We start from the raw sequence: 17,686 nt of genomic DNA on the forward strand, positions 1-17,686 counted from the left end.
GGACGACACGCAAATAACGGCAAATAAGCTACATCTTTTTTCTATTTTGTGTCAAAGAAATTTAGTTTTTAAGTTTGTACAGTAATTGTGTGTTTGACTACACCATCTCATCGCTACTCTTAAGAATAACGAACAGAAAAGTCACTGATGGAAACACATCTACACACACACACTCACACACAGTTTTACATCCTGTCCACATTCTCCCTCCCTTCCTCTGCAAGTAGAAACCAGATAAGCTGTGTGTGTTGCCATGGTGATATTTGGCTATGTTTGCTTAGTGTGAATGTGTGTGTGTTTGTGTGTGTGTGTGAAACCAAGATGTGGAGGATGAGAGGATTGTGAGAATGCAATCGTGACCTGGACGAAAATTTACCATGGATTTAAAAAAAAAGTGTTTAAATACTCTCTCAGCATTTAAATAAAAACTACAGTGTTAGCAAAGCTGAAAAATTTAAATGTTTGTAGCTTTGTTTTTTAGCTCAGCTGCCTCAGATAGAGTCATAGCCTTTGTTGAATTTATGCTTTCTTGCAGTAAAGATAAGTAAGAATTGAAAAAAGGGATTTCTTAGTGCCCTAAATAAGATGAAGGCAAAGATAAAGGAAATAGGAATTACAAACATAATAATGATGTCTTTTATCTTTTCTCTCTCTTTTGTAGCTGGAAGGATGGTTTGGGATTCTGTGCTCTCATTCATCGACATCGTCCAGAACTCATAGATTACGGCAAACTGCGCAAGGTGATGCTCAACTCAAAAAAAAGAATTAATACAACATTTTTTTGCTTAAGCTGCATTTAACACTTCTAGAAAGAGCTCAGTTCAAATAGGGTTAGTAACCAGGGGTCAAAGGTCAGGTGGTGCTAACAGGATGTTTTTTTTCTCCTCTTGTACAGGATGACCCTATGACCAACCTGAACACTGCGTTTGATGTGGCAGAGAAATACCTTGACATCCCTAAGATGCTTGATGCAGAGGGTAAGATGTGTTTTAGGGGATATCAGTAGGGACACTAATTAGGAGGGGAATGTTACTCTAAGCTTAACAGGGAAAGATGAACGATGGACACCGTGTAGAGGGGGAGCAGTAAGGCAGACTACAATGGACTCAGTACAAAGGGTAGACCAGAAGAGAGACCAGTAAGTAGTCCCAGACAAGAGAGCCCAGTAAGGGGTAGTATTAAACAAGAGAGACCAGTAAGGGGTAGTATTAAACAAGAGAGACCAGTAAGGGGTAGTATTAAACAAGAGAGACCAGTAAGGGGTAGTCCCGAACAAGAGAGACCAGTAAGAGGTAGTCCCGAACAAGAGAGACCAGTAAGGGGTAGTATTAAACAAGAGAGACCAGTAAGGGGTAGTCCTGAACAAGAGAGACCAGTAAGGGGTAGTCCAGAACAAGAGAGACCAGTAAGAGGTAGTCCCGAACAAGAGAGACCAGTAAGGGGTAGTCCAGAACAAGAGAGACCAGTAAGGGGTAGTATTAAACAAGAGAGACCAGTAAGAGGTAGTCCCGAACAAGAGAGACCAGTAAGGGGTAGTATTAAACAAGAGAGACCAGTAAGAGGTAGTCCCGAACAAGAGAGACCAGTAAGGGGTAGTATTAAACAAGAGAGACCAGTAAGGGGTAGTCCTGAACAAGAGAGACCAGTAAGGGGTAGTCCAGAACAAGAGAGACCAGTAAGAGGTAGTCCCGAACAAGAGAGACCAGTAAGGGGTAGTCCCGAACAAGAGAGACCAGTAAGAGGTAGTCCCGAACAAGAGAGACCAGTAAGGGGTAGTCCAGAACAAGAGAGACCAGTAAGGGGTAGTATTAAACAAGAGAGACCAGTAAGGGGTAGTCCTGAACAAGAGAGACCAGTAAGAGGTAGTCCCGAACAAGAGAGACCAGTAAGAGGTAGTATTAAACAAGAGAGACCAGTAAGAGGTAATCCCGAACAAGAGAGACCAGTAAGAGGTAGTCCCGAACAAGAGAGACCAGTAAGGGGTCGTATTAAACAAGAGAGACCAGTAAGAGGTAGTATTAAACAAGAGAGACCAGTAAGAGGTAGTATTAAACAATAGAGACCAGTAAGAGGTAGTATTAAACAAGAGAGACCAGTAAGGGGTAGTCCCGAACAAGAGAGACCAGTAAGGGGTCGTATTAAACAAGAGAGACCAGTAAGAGGTAATCCCGAACAAGAGAGACCAGTAAGGGGTAGTCCCGAACAAGAGAGACCAGTAAGGGGTCGTATTAAACAAGAGAGACCAGTAAGAGGTAGTATTAAACAAGAGAGACCAGTAAGAGGTAGTCCCGAACAAGAGAGACCAGTAAGGGGTCGTATTAAACAAGAGAGACCAGTAAGGGGTCGTATTAAACAAAAGAGACCAGTAAGAGGTAGTATTAAACAAGAGAGACCAGTAAGAGGTAGTCCCGAACAAGAGAGACCAGTAAGAGGTAGTCCCGAACAAGAGAGACCAGTAAGAGGTAGTCCCGAACAAGAGAGACCAGTAAGAGGTAGTATTAAACAAGAGAGACCAGTAAGAGGTAGTCCCGAACAAGAGAGACCAGTAAGAGGTAGTATTAAACAAGAGAGACCAGTAAGAGGTAGTCCCGAACAAGAGAGACCAGTAAGGGGTAGTCCCGAACAAGAGAGACCAGTAAGGGGTAGTCCCGAACAAGAGAGACCAGTAAGAGGTAGTATTAAACAAGAGAGACCAGTAAGAGGTAGTCCCGAACAAGAGAGACCAGTAAGAGGTAGTATTAAACAAGAGAGACCAGTAAGAGGTAGTCCCGAACAAGAGAGACCAGTAAGGGGTAGTCCCGAACAAGAGAGACCAGTAAGGGGTAGTCCCGAACAAGAGAGACCAGTAAGAGGTAGTATTAAACAAGAGAGACCAGTAAGAGGTAGTCCCGAACAAGAGAGACCAGTAAGAGGTAGTATTAAACAAGAGAGACCAGTAAGAGGTAGTCCCGAACAAGAGAGACCAGTAAGAGGTAGTATTAAACAAGAGAGACCAGTAAGAGGTAGTCCCGAACAAGAGATCAGTAGGGGTAATCTACTTTATTGGATTTACAGGGTACCCCGTTAAGGTGAAGGTCAGTAATAGAAACACCAGTAAGGTGAGGACCGATCAGAGTGTGGAGGTAGTAGCAGGAACACAGCAGTAGGTCAGAGACTGCTTTCTGTCCCTGCAGAGTCTGAACACATCAAGCAACTGCTGAAAACATCTCACTGCAGACTGGACATGTGCTGATATTTTTACTAACTGACTAACATTTTATTCTGTTTTACAGTGTTGTTATGAACTTGTGTCAGAGTTACACTTATAGTTGTCATGTTCTTCCAAACTCTTGCTTTTGAGAAAGACCTTTAGAAGATGTTATGCTGCTTGTGATGGTTCTGCTCCAACTGAATAGTAGACGTAGACAGAGTTGAATGTGACAGTCAGGGTGACGCACTCGAGTGATCTCAGCAGTTCTTTGGTCAAACATTTTCTGAGTGTTTTTGTGATGACTAACCCTCAAAACTCATTGAGAAATCAGATTCTCCCTCTCTCTCCCTCTCTCTCTCTCTCTCATATCTGAACAGGGTTTGTTCTTTAATTTCCACTCACTGTTTTATAAAATGTGTGTATGTGTTTGGAAGGCGGTTCCTCATGTTAACTACAAACATTTATATATTACAAACAAATGACAGTCAAGTACATAATGTAAGAACTACACTGTGAATATATTCGATAAATCTTAAGTCTGTATTTCCATCAGAATTTGTCAGAGTTCACAGATTATTCTATATTCAATATACATGTTATCAGTCAGATTTATTACAAATAATATTACTGATCATCATCTGGTCAAAAACGAATGCAGTTGGAATTCTGCTTAAAACATTTGCGAATAATCTTAAATTAATTTTCAAAGTGTTGAATCAGTTAGACTCTCCAACCCACTTGACACTTCCGCAGATGCACTATACAGCCAAAAGTTTGTGCACCCCTGACCATCACACCCGTATGTGTTTCTTCCCCAAACTGTTTCCACAAAGCAACAGGAAGCACACAGTTGTATAGAGTGTCTCTGTGTGCTGTAGCTTTACAGTTTCCCTTCACTGGAACTCAGAGACTCAAACCTGTTCCAGCATGACAATGCCCCTGTGCACAAAGCCAGCTCCATGAAGACATGGTGTGTGAAGGTTGGAGTGGAAGAACTCGAGTGTCCTGCACAGAGCCCTGACCTCAACCCCACTGAACACCTTTGGGAAGAACTGGAACACCGACTGAACCCCAGACCTCCTCGACATCCCAACATCAGCGCCTGACCTCACTAATGCTCTTGTAGCTGAATGAACACAAATCCCCACAGCCACGCTCCAACATCTAGTGGAAAGCTTCCCAGAAGAGTGGAGCTCATTATAACAGCAAACACACGAGAATAAATCTGGAATGAGACGTTCAATAAGCGCGTATGGGTGTGATGGTCAGGGGTGCAGAAACTTTTGGTCATATAGTGTACATACATTTGTAGATTTTCTTGACATTCAACAGAACAAATATTTTTGCACGCTTCTGAAAAAACTGTTCTTTTATAAATGGGGAAATAATTTAGTGAATCGTAGTGTTTAATGAGACTTGTTCCAGCGCCTTCAGGAAGTGCATGTCTAGTTTTTAATGAGCTTTTATTTCAGCTGACTGTACCAAGGACTCTCTCTCTCTCTCTCTCTCTCTCTCTCTCTCTTTCTCTCTCATTATCTTTATCCTGAAGGTGTAAATTTACACGTTCTGTGTCGTGCCTCCCCCCTCCACAGATATCGTTGGTACGGCCCGTCCGGATGAGAAGGCCATCATGACCTACGTTTCTAGCTTCTACCACGCCTTCTCCGGGGCGCAGAAGGTATCCCAGGATGCAATACTCACCTTCTTTTGAAACCCCTCCCCCCTCACTAAACCACACCCACTTTGAAACAAGCTCCGCCTTGTTCACTCTTCTCCTTTCTGTTTTTTTCCATGGTGATTCTCACTTTTTCTGTCTCTCTGCAGTGAAAGCTCCACCCACTCCTGCAGGGCTCTGCCCAGTGCTGCATGTGCCACTCGGCCTGATGGGAAATTTAATGTTTCTAGTTGTCAGTGGGCATGAGCGTGTCTCCCCCTCTTCAAATAAACAGCTGAAACACACACACACTCTCTCTCTCTCTCTCTCTCTCTCTCTCCCTCTCTCCCTGTCTTTCTCTGTCTCTCTCTTTTCTTTTCCTCCTCCACTTCTTTTCTTGTTCTCTTGTGTCATTTTTCTTCTCTTTCTTTTGATCTGCTTTTCTTTCAGCTTCTTCCTTTTTCTGTCCTTTCCTCCTTCTTCTCTTCTCTTCTCTTCTCTTCTCCGTGTACTCCTTGTCTTTCTCATCACTCTTTTTCTCTATTTCTTCTCTTCTCTCTTCTGCCTCTCCTTTATTCCTCTTATATCCAGATTTCCTGTCTTTTTTTTCTTCTTCTTCTCCTCCTCTTCCTCACTACAGCGAGGGAACGAGGGAAAGGGAACACACTCATGCCCATCCTCACGCCTTTGATGTTTCCTGTGTCTCTGCAGTCATTTCCTCTGAGCATGTCTCTCTCTCTCTCTCTTTCCTGCTCTCTTTCTCTCCCTCTGTTTTTCTGGGGTAGATGTCGTTAGTACGCTGCGTCCCGATGAGAAGGCCGTGATGACATATGTGTCGTGTTACTACCACGCCTTCTCGGGGAAGCAGAAGGTGAGATGGCCACAGACACGCCCACTCTCACTCATCACCCAATCAGAACAGAGGGCAGGGCTTTAATGCACAGATTATTCTGAGCTCCATTCAGTTGTGTGTGTGTGTGTGTGTGTGTGTGTGTGTGTGTGTGTGTGTGTGTGTGTATGTATGTGTGTGTGTTAATGTGCTAATTTGCCTTCCTGAGGAGAAAATCTGGAGTTTATGAGGCTGCTGGCTGACAGACGCCCATCTCACTTTCTTTCCTGTCTCTCTCTCTCTCTGTCTCACTTTCTTTCCTGTCTCTCTCTCTCTCTCTGTCTCACTTTCTTTCCTGTCTCTCTCTCTCTCTTTCTGTCTCACTTTCTTTCCTGTCTCTCTCTCTCTCTCTGTCTCACTTTCTTTCCTGTCTCTCTCTCTTTCTGTCTCACTTTCTCTTTCTGTCTCTCTCTCTCTCTGTCTCTCTCTCTCTCTTTCTGTCTGTGTCTGTCTCTCTCTCTCTTTCTGTCTCGCCCTCTGTCTCACTCTCTCTGTCTCTGCTCCTCAGCCCGTATTCCAGCTCAGTGATGTTTCGGCATGTTTCTGAAACCACACCCTGTTCACTACCTAGTGAAGAAACTACGGCTGTCTCTCAAACACCAGCGTGTCATAAAAGGATATTTATGATGGTGTTTATGTATCTTATGTAGTAAATAGGAAGTGTGGTTTGGGACGCGCCCACAGTGGACTGATGATGGTGTTTATTTGTACTATATAGTAAATAGGAAGTGTGGTTTGGGACACGCCCACAGTGAAATGATGATGGTGTTTATTTGTACTATATAGTAAATAGGAAGTGTGGTTTGGGACGCGCCCACAGTGGACTGATGATGGTGTTTATTTGTACTATATAGTAAATAGGAAGTGTGATTTGGGACACGCCCACAGTGGACTGATGATGGTGTTTATTTGTACTATATAGTAAATAGGAAGTGTGGTTTGGGACGCGCCCACAGTGAAATGATGATGGTGTTTATTTGTACTATATAGTAAATAGGAAGTGTGGTTTGGGACGCGCCCACAGTGGACTGATGATGGTGTTTATTTGTACTATATAGTAAATAGGAAGTGTGGTTTGGGACACGCCCACAGTGAAATGATGATGGTGTTTATTTGTACTATATAGTAAATAGGAAGTGTGGTTTGGGACGCGCCCACAGTGGACTGATGATGGTGTTTATTTGTACTATATAGTAAATAGGAAGTGTGGTTTGGGACGCGCCCACAGTGAAATGATGATGGTGTTTATTTGTACTATATAGTAAATAGGAAGTGTGGTTTGGGACGCGCCCACAGTGAAATGATGATGGTGAGACACTTGTAATGTAGTGAACGAAATGTATTATTGAAAATCAGCCTTATGTTGGTGCACTTCATAGTGTATAGGGATTAGGGAGATATTTAGGATGAAGGGACTCAGAAAGGATTCTTTTCATTTAGAGCCTGTGAGTCAGTTAAACGTCTGCTCAGTTCATTTTAACGTGTGTGTGTGTGTGTGTGTGTGTGTGTGTGTGTGAGTGTGTGTGAGCTGATGAGTCATGCCTCCGATAAACATTCCCAGAATGCTCGGAGTGTGTTGAGGGGAGATGTTAGATCCTGTCTGCCCTTATAAGGACCTGTTAGAACATCGCAGGGCTCGGGGAATGCTGGAAACCACACACACACACACACACACACACACACACACACACACACGCACACACACACAGTATAAAGTTGCACCATTTCACTTTTGTGGTTGAATTCAGGAAGTCTGTATCATTGTCAAGTGCCACTTCACTTTTAAATCCACTTTCTTCAGAGGTCAAAGGTCACATCTGCCCAGGCGTGTTGTTCCAATCCTGAGCTTATCTGTTTTTTCTGCTACATTACTTCTCCCTCGCTCTCTCTCTCTCTCCCTCTCTCTCTCTTGCTCTCTCTCTCTCTCTCTCGCTCTCTCTCTTTCTCTCTCTCTCTCTCTCTCCCTCTCTCTCTCTTGCTCTCTCTCTCTCTCTCTCTCTCTCTCTCTCTCTTTCTTTCTCTCTCTCGCTCTCTCTCCCTCTCTCTCTCTCGCTCTCTCTCTTTCTCTCTCTCTCTCTCTCTCGCTCTCTCTCTTTCTCTCTCTCTTTCTCTCTCTCTCTTTCTCCCTCTCTCTCTCTCTCTCTCTCTCTCTGTTAGACATGTTGCAGTATTTTGTCACAATGTGAGCAGGATTAAAGTTTTAATCATTTGTTCCTCAGTCTGAGTTTACGTTCTGCTGAACGCAGTGATGAGACGCCACGTTACTGAGCTCTCTTACACAGAGACGGAGGCACTGATCTGATCTAACACTGTGTCTGATCTAACGCCACATTTGATCTAACACCACTCCCCATGACGGGGGTTCTAATCTGATTAAACAGCACATCTGATCTAACATTGCTTCAGCTCTAAAACAGAACCTGATCTAACATTGTCTGATCTAATATCTGTATCTGATCTAACACTGCGTCAGGTCTAACACTGCGTCTGATCTAACACTGTGCCTCATCTCAAACCACATCTGATTTAAGATGGGGTCTGGTCTAACACTGCATCTGATCTAACAGTGTCTCATCTCACATCTCATCTGATTTAACACTGCATCAGGTCTAACACTGCATCTGATCTAACACTTTGTCTGATCTAACACTGTGTCTCATCTCAAACCACATCTGATTTAACACAGTGTCTGGTCTAACACTGTGTCAGATCTAACACTGAATCTAATCTAACAACACTCCACATGATGGAGGTTCTGATCTAACACCACGTCTGATCTAACACCGCTCCACACGGCGGAGGTTAAAGGCGTGTGCTCTGTGTCCCGCAGGCGGAGACGGCGGCCAATCGCATCTGTAAAGTTCTCGCTGTCAATCAGGAGAACGAGCAGCTGATGGAGGACTACGAGAAACTCGCCAGCGACGTGAGTGTCGCTCTACACCTCTATCACTTCACTCCATCCCTCTATCACTTCACTCCATCCCTCTATCACTTCACTCCATCCCTCTATCACTTCACTCCATCCCTCTCTCACATCACTCCATTTCTCTATCACTTCACTCCATCCCTCTATCACTTCACTCCATCCCTCTATCACTTCACTCCATCCCTCTCTCACATCACTCCATCCCTCTATCACTTCACTCCATCCCTCTATCACATCACTCCATCCCTCTATCACTTCACTCCATCCCTCTCTCACATCACTCCATTTCTCTATCACTTCACTCCAACCCTCTATCACTTCACTCCATCCCTCTATCACTTCACTCCATCCCTCTCTCACATCACTCCATCCCTCTATCACTTCACTCCATCCCTCTATCACTTCACTCCATCCCTCTATCACTTCACTCCAACCCTCTATCACTTCACTCCATTTCTCTATCACTTCACTCCATCCCTCTCTCACATCACTCCATTTCTCTATCACTTCACTCCATCCCTCTATCACTTCACTCCATCCCTCTCTCACATCACTCCATCCCTCTATCACTTCACTCCATCCCTCTATCACTTCACTCCATCCCTCTATCACTTCACTCCAACCCTCTATCACATCACTCCATCCCTCTATCACTTCACTCCATCCCTCTCTCACATCACTCCATTTCTCTATCACTTCACTCCAACCCTCTATCACTTCACTCCATCCCTCTATCACTTCACTCCATCCCTCTCTCACATCACTCCATCCCTCTATCACTTCACTCCATCCCTCTATCACTTCACTCCATCCCTCTATCACTTCACTCCAACCCTCTATCACTTCACTCCATCCCTCTCTCACATCACTCCATTTCTCTATCACTTCACTCCATCCCTCTCTCACATCACTCCATTTCTCTATCACTTCACTCCAACCCTCTATCACTCTACTCCATCCCTCTATCACATCAGTGCATCCCTCTATCACACCGTCTCACACCCTCATCCACTCTCCACTCACTACAGTCATAACATGTGACCTAAACACTTTGAAGCACACAACCATAAACACATTAACACCTAACACACAAATCCCTAATCACCTACATGTTTTTACACATAAAAACATTAACAGACAAACATGTAAACACACAATAAAGCAATTGTGAGAAAACTCATAAACACCTGAAAGCATTTAAACTCTAACTTTATTTGTTTTTTATTGTCTCTCCCTCTCTCTCTGTTCTATAAATCACTCCTCCATCCTGTACCTGAGCACTTCTTCCTTTTCTCACCCTCACTGTTTCTCTCTCTCTTTCTCTGTCTCCATCTCCCCGTGTGTGTGTCTGTGTGTGTCTGTGTGTGTGTCTGTGTGTGTGTGCGTGTGTGTGTGTCTGTCTGTGTGTGCGTGTCTGTGTGTCTGTGTGCATGTGTGTCTGTGTGTGCGTGTGTCTGTGTGTGCGTGTGTGTCTGTCTGTGTGTGCGTGTGTGTGTGTCTGTCTGTGTGTGCGTGTCTGTGTGTCTGTGTGCATGTGTGTCTGTGTGTGCGTGTGTCTGTGTGTGCGTGTGTGTGTGTCTGTGTGCGTGTGTGTGTGTGTGCGTGTGTGTGTGTGTGTGTGCACGTGTGTGTGTGCACGTGTGTGTGTGTGCGTGTGTGTGTGTGTCTGTGTGTGCGTGTCTGTGTGTCTGTGTGCATGTGTGTGTGTCTGTGTGTGCGTGTGTGTGTGTGTCTGTGTGTGTGTGTGTGTGCGTGTGTGTGTGCGTGTGTGTGTGCGTGTGTGCGTGCGTGTGTGCGTGTGTGTGTGCGTGTGTGTGTGCGTGTGTGTGTGCGTCTGTGTGTGTCTGTGTGTGTGTGTGTGTGTGTGTGTGTGTGTGCGTGTGTAGTTGTTGGAGTGGATCAGGAGGACAATCCCGTGGCTGGAGAACCGGGTTCCTGAGAGCACCATGACCGCTATGCAGCAGAAGCTGGAGGACTTCAGAGATTATCGTCGAGTTCATAAACCTCCTAAAGTGCAGGAGAAATGCCAGCTGGAGATCAACTTCAACACGCTGCAGACCAAACTGAGGCTCAGCAACCGGCCGGCCTTCATGCCCTCCGAGGGGAAGATGGTGTCGGTCAGTCGCTCGCCAGCGTCGCTCGCTAATTACTCTGTTGTTTTAGTAACAGTACAGTGTGTTTAGCTCGATTAGAGCTGAGAGCTTCAGTATTAAGTGTGTGTGTGTGTTTGTGTGTGTGTGTTTGTGTTTTTTTGTGTGTGTGTGTGTGTGTGTGTGTTTGTGTGTAGGATATCTCTAATGCATGGGGGTGTCTGGAGGGGGCGGAGAAAGGCTATGAGGAGTGGCTGCTGAATGAAATCCGCCGACTGGAGAGACTCGACCACCTCGCTGAGAAATTCCGACAGAAAGCAGCTATACATGAGGCCTGGACAGAAGGTTTTACACACACACACACACACACAGACGCACACAAACACACGCACACACATGCACACAGACACACACACACACTCACGCACACACAGACACACACACTCAAACACACATTTGCACACAATGCAAACTCCAAGCTTCACACACTTTACACTCTCACTTACAGACATTTACACACCTTGGCCTGTGTGTGTCTGTGTCTATGTGTGTGTGTGTGTGCGTGTGTGTGTGTGTGTAGGTAAGGAGGCCATGTTGAATCAGAAGGACTATGAGACAGCGTCTCTGTCTGAGATTAAAGCTCTGCTGAAGAAACACGAGGCGTTTGAGAGTGACCTCGCTGCTCACCAGGACCGTGTGGAGCAGATCGCCGCCATCGCCCAGGAGCTCAAGTGTGTTTACACACGCTAAAACTTCACACACACAGAAAACTTTACACACACTAAAACTTCACACACACAGAAAACTTTACATACGCTAAAGCTTTACATACGCTAAAGCTTTACACACGCTAAAGCTTTACACACACAGAAAACTTTACATACGCTAAAGCTTTACATACGCTAAAACTTTACGCACGTTAAAACTTTACATACGCTAAAGCTTCACACACACAGAAAACTTTACATACGCTAAAGCTTTACATACGCTAAAACTTTACGCACGTTAAAACTTTACACACACAGAAAACTTTACATACGCTAAAGCTTTACATACGCTAAAACTTTACGCACGCTAAAACTTTACACACGCTGAAACTTTACGCACGCTAAAACTTTACACACGCTGAAACTTTACACACACAGAAAACTTTACACACACAGAAAACTTTACATACGCTAAGACTTTACACACGCTAAGACTTTACACACGCTAAAACTTTACACACGCTAAAACTTTACACACGCTGAAACTTTACATACGCTAAAAGTTTACACACCCTGAAACTTTCTCTCTCTCTCTCTCTCTCTCTCTCTCTCCGTCTGTCTCTCTCTCCATCTCTCTCTCTGTCTCTCTCTCTGTCTCTCTCTCTCTCTCTCCGTCTGTCTCTCTCTCTCTGTCTCTCTCTCCATCTCTCTCTCTGTCTGTCTGTCTGTCTGTCTGTCTGCAGTGAGTTGGATTATTATGACTCTCCCAGTGTGAACGCTCGCTGTCAGAAGATCTGTGATCAGTGGGACGCTCTCGGAGTTCTGACTCAGAAACGCAGTGAGGCCTTACAGGTAACACACACACACACACCTGAACATTCTCCTTGAAGGTACACTGATTTGGGTGTGTGTGATTAGAGTGTGATTAGTGTATGTGTTATTGGAGTGTGTGTGATTAGCGAGTGTGTGTGATTAGTGAGTGTGTGTGTTTAGTGTATATGTTATTGGAGTGTATGTGATTAGAGTGTGATTAGTGTGTGTGTTATTGGAGTGTGTGTGATTAGAGTGTGATTAGTGTGTGTGTGTGATTAGTGAGTGTGTGTGTTTCGTGTATATGTTATTGGAGTGTATGTGATTAGAGTGTGATTAGTGTGTGTGTTATTGGAGTGTGCGTGATTAGAGTGTGATTAGTGTGTGTGTTATTGGAGTGTGTGTGATTAGAGTGTGATTAGTGTGTGTGTGTGATTAGAGTGTGATTAATGTGTGTGTTATTGGAGTGTGTGTGATTAGAGTGTGATTAGTGTGTGTGTTATTGGAGTGTGTGTGATTAGAGTGTGATTAGTGTGTGTGTGTGATTAGCATGTGTGTCATTAGTATGTGTTTGTCGTTCTCAGAAAACGGAGAAGCTGTTGGAGACGATCGATCAGCTGTACCTGGAGTTTGCCAAGAGGGCGGCGCCATTTAATAACTGGATGGAGGGAGCGATGGAGGACCTGCAGGACACCTTCATCGTCCACACCATCGAGGAGATCCAGGTACAAGACCTTCATTCACCTGTCCATTCCTCCATCTCTCCATCCATCCAACCATCTCATAAATATGACATAAACACATTGTGTGTCTGTGTGTGTGTGTGTGTGTGTGTATGTGTGTGTGTGTTACAGGGCCTGAGCACGGCTCACGAGCAGTTTAAAGCCACGCTCCCGGAGGCGGATAAGGAGAGACAGGCCATTCTGGGAATCCACAACGAGATCACTAAAATCGTCCAAACCTACCACGTCAACATAGCGGGAACGAATCCCTACACCACCATCAACCCCCAGGAGATCAACACCAAGTGGGAGAAGGTACACTATACACTGCTCACTACACACAAACACTGCTCACTACACACAAACACTGCTCACTACACACTACACACAAACACTGCTCACTGCACACAAACACTGCTCACTACACACTACACACAAACACTGCTCACTACACACTACACACAAACACTGCTCACTACACACTACACACTGCTCACTACACACTATACACTGCTCACAACACACAAACACTGCTCACTACACACTACACACAAACACTGCTCACTGCACACAAACACTGCTCACTACACACTACACACAAACACTGCTCACTACACACTAAACACTGCTCACTACACACTAAACACTGCTCACTACACACTATACACTGCTCACTACACACTATACACTGCACACTACACACAAACACTGCTCACTACACACTACACACAAACACTGCTCACAACACACAAACACTGCTCACTACATACTACACACAAACACTGCTCACTACACACAAACACTGCTCACTACACACTACACACAAACACTGCTCACTGCACACAAACACTGCTCACTACACACTACACACAAACACTGCTCACTACACACAAACACTGCTCACTACACACTACACACAAACACTGCTCACTGCTCACAACACACAAACACTGCTCACTACACACTACACACAAACACTGCTCACTACACACAAACACTGCTCACTACACACTACACACAAACACTGCTCACTGCTCACTACACACAAACACTGCTCACTACACACAAACACTGCTCACAACACACAAACACTGCTCACTACACACAAACACTGCTCACAACACACAAACACTGCTCACTACACACAAACACTGCTCACTGCACACAAACACTGCTCACTACACACTACACACAAACACTGCTCACTGCTCACTACACACAAACACTGCTCACTACACACAAACACTGCTCACTACACACAAACACTGCTCACTACACACAAACACTGCTCACTGCTCACAACACACAAACACTGCTCACTACACACAAACACTGCTCACTACACACAAACACTGCTCACTACACACTACACACAAACACTGCTCACTGCTCACTACACACAAACACTGCTCACTACACACAAACACTGCTCACTACACACAAACACTGCTCACAACACACAAACACTGCTCACAACACACAAACACTGCTCACTACACACAAACACTGCTCACTGCACACAAACACTGCTCACTACACACAAACACTGCTCACTACACACAAACACTGCTCACAACACACAAACACTGCTCACAACACACAAACACTGCTCACTACACACAAACACTGCTCACTGCTCACAAACACTGCTCACAACACACAAACACTGCTCACTACACACTACACACAAACACTGCTCACTACACACAAACACTGCTCACAACACACAAACACTGCTCACTACACACAAACACTGCTCACTGCACACAAACACTGCTCACTGCACACAAACACTGCTCACTACACACTACACACAAACACTGCTCACTGCACACAAACACTGCTCACAACACACAAACACTGCTCACAACACACAAACACTGCTCACTACACACAAACACTGCTCACAACACACAAACACTGCTCACTACACACTACACACAAACACTGCTCACAACACACTACACACAAACACTGCTCACTACACACTACACACAAACACTGCTCACAACACACTACACACAAACACTGCTCACTACACACAAACACTGCTCACTACACACTACACACAAACACTGCTCACTGCTCACAACACACAAACACTGCTCACAACACACAAACACTGCTCACTACACACAAACACTGCTCACTACACACAAACACTGCTTACTGCTCACAACACACAAACACTGCTCACAACACACAAACACTGCTCACTACACACTAAACACTGCTCACTACACACAAACACTGCTCACTACACACAAACACTGCTCACTGCTCACAACACACAAACACTGCTCACTACACACAAACACTGCTCACTACACACAAACACTGCTCACTACACACTATACACTGCTCACTACACACAAACACTGCTCACTACACACAAACACTGCTCACTGCTCACTACACACAAACACTGCTCACTACACACAAACACTGCTCACTACACACTACACACAAACACTGCTCACTACACACTACACACAAACACTGCTCACTACACACTACACACAAACACTGCTCACTGCTCACTACACACAAACACTGCTCACTACACACAAACACTGCTCACTACACACTACACACAAACACTGCTCACTACACACTACACACAAACACTGCTCACTACACACTACACACAAACACTGCTCACTACACACTACACACAAACACTGCTCACAACACACTACACACAAACACTGCTCACTACACACTACACACAAACACTACTCACTGCTCACTACACACAAACACTGCTCACTACACACAAACACTGCTCACTACACACTACACACAAACACTGCTCACTACACACTACACACAAACACTGCTCACAACACACAAACACTGCTCACTACACACAAACACTGCTCACTACACACAAACACTGCTCACTACACACTACACACAAACACTGCTCACAACACACTACACACAAACACTGCTCACAACACACTACACACAAACACTGCTCACAACACACTACACACAAACACTGCTCACTACACACAAACACTGCTAACTACACACTACACACAAACACTGCTCACAACACACTACACACAAACACTGCTCACTACACACTACACACAAACACTGCTCACTGCTCACTACACACAAACACTGCTCACTACACACAAACACTGCTCACTACACACTACACACAAACACTGCTCACTACACACTACACACAAACACTGCTCACTACACACAAACACTGCTCACTACACACTACACACAAACACTGCTCACTACACACTACACACTAAACACTGCTCACTACACACAAACACTGCTCACTACACACTACACACTAAACACTGCTCACTACTGCCCTCTGCTGGAGTGGCCTAGCTCACTTCTTTACTCCTTTACACATTATTGAACACTGTAATAATTTTGTCATCTAAGAGACATGTCCAGTGAAGTGTGCTAGTGAGTAAGGGAACACGTATATAAGTGCACTACATAGTGTGTAAAATAACGGATAACTCTGTGGCTTGACGCTGCTGTAGGTGAGACAGTTGGTTCCTCAGAGAGACCAGGCGCTGATCGAGGAACACGCTCGGCAGCAGAACAACGAGCGTCTGCGCAGACAGTTCGCTAATCAGGCTAACGTCATCGGACCCTGGATCCAGACCAAGATGGAGGTGAGAAACTGTCTCTCTCTCTCTCTCTCTCTCTCTCTCTCATGCCACTGTACAACACAGTGTGCCAAAATAATGGCACCTTCTGAAAATGGTGTTATCTGGCTAAATGCTTAGGAGAAGTTTCTACTCCCTGTTTGTTTATTACCATGACAACTGTACACTACCTGCGGCCACATCCCAAATCACACATCCATAATAAGTAGTATGACAAAAATGTTCATTGCAACACTGTGTGTGTGTGTGTGTGTGTGTAGGAGATCGGCCGTATCTCCATCGAGATGCACGGTACGCTGGAGGATCAGCTGAATCACCTGCGTCAGTACGAGAAGAGCATCGTCAACTACAAGCCAAAGATCGATCAGCTGGAGGGAGATCACCAACAGATCCAGGAGGCGCTCATCTTCGACAACAAACACACCAACTACACCATGGAGGCACACACTCACACACACACACACACACTACATTGACTTTGATAATAAATGACTTTAAGAATAGGCGAGTTTACAAAAGATATATTTGTGTGTGTGTGTGTGTGTGTGTTACAGCACATCCGTGTGGGATGGGAGCAGCTCCTCACCACCATCGCTCGCACCATCAACGAGATCGAGAACCAGATTCTGACTCGCGACGCTAAAGGCATCAGTCAGGAGCAGCTCAGTGAATTCAGAGCCTCGTTTAACCACTTTGACCGGGTCAGTTACAGAAACACACACACGCACACACACACACACACACACATGGTTTAAAGTATGTTGTTTACAAACTGTTGAGTCACTGTACACAGAAAATCCTTATTTAGCAAGATTGCAGGCATGTTGAGTACACATTATTATAAACACACACACACACACTCTCACTCACACACACACTCACACACTCACACAAAGAACCAGATTTACTTTAATCTCTTTAATTAGATTTACTTTAATCTCTTGTTCTTTTCAAGTCACTTTTTAAATCACTAATTTATCATGAAATGTGGATGCATTTTATATGAATAATTTTAAATTCCTGTTGCAGTTGTGTTGTTTTAGAA

The 17,686-nt window shown here is 44.7% G+C and overlaps 1 protein-coding gene across 5 annotated transcripts in view; it reads left to right on the forward strand.

Moving 5' to 3' along the window:
- Positions 1 to 17,686, forward strand: part of actn1 (actinin, alpha 1) — a 47,867-nt gene that overhangs the window by 19,328 nt on the left and 10,853 nt on the right. For 3 of the 5 annotated variants that reach the window (XM_053232935.1, XM_053232937.1, XM_053232938.1), the window contains exons 6-18: positions 662 to 740; positions 896 to 977; positions 4,783 to 4,868; positions 8,564 to 8,656; positions 10,546 to 10,776; positions 10,947 to 11,094; positions 11,330 to 11,480; positions 12,200 to 12,308; positions 12,851 to 12,991; positions 13,121 to 13,303; positions 16,513 to 16,647; positions 16,902 to 17,081; positions 17,196 to 17,342. In XM_053232935.1, coding sequence (XP_053088910.1) covers positions 662 to 740; positions 896 to 977; positions 4,783 to 4,868; positions 8,564 to 8,656; positions 10,546 to 10,776; positions 10,947 to 11,094; positions 11,330 to 11,480; positions 12,200 to 12,308; positions 12,851 to 12,991; positions 13,121 to 13,303; positions 16,513 to 16,647; positions 16,902 to 17,081; positions 17,196 to 17,342 — 1,765 coding nt within the window. Of the gene's footprint in view, positions 1 to 661; positions 741 to 895; positions 978 to 4,782; positions 4,869 to 5,629; positions 5,716 to 8,563; positions 8,657 to 10,545; positions 10,777 to 10,946; positions 11,095 to 11,329; positions 11,481 to 12,199; positions 12,309 to 12,850; positions 12,992 to 13,120; positions 13,304 to 16,512; positions 16,648 to 16,901; positions 17,082 to 17,195; positions 17,343 to 17,686 lie in introns of all 5 variants that reach the window. The other 2 variants (XM_053232936.1, XM_053232939.1) reach the window with 1 other exon arrangement.

This window comes from Pangasianodon hypophthalmus, chromosome 3 (genome assembly GCF_027358585.1).
Source record: "Pangasianodon hypophthalmus isolate fPanHyp1 chromosome 3, fPanHyp1.pri, whole genome shotgun sequence".
NCBI classification, from domain to species: Eukaryota; Metazoa; Chordata; class Actinopteri; order Siluriformes; family Pangasiidae; genus Pangasianodon; species Pangasianodon hypophthalmus.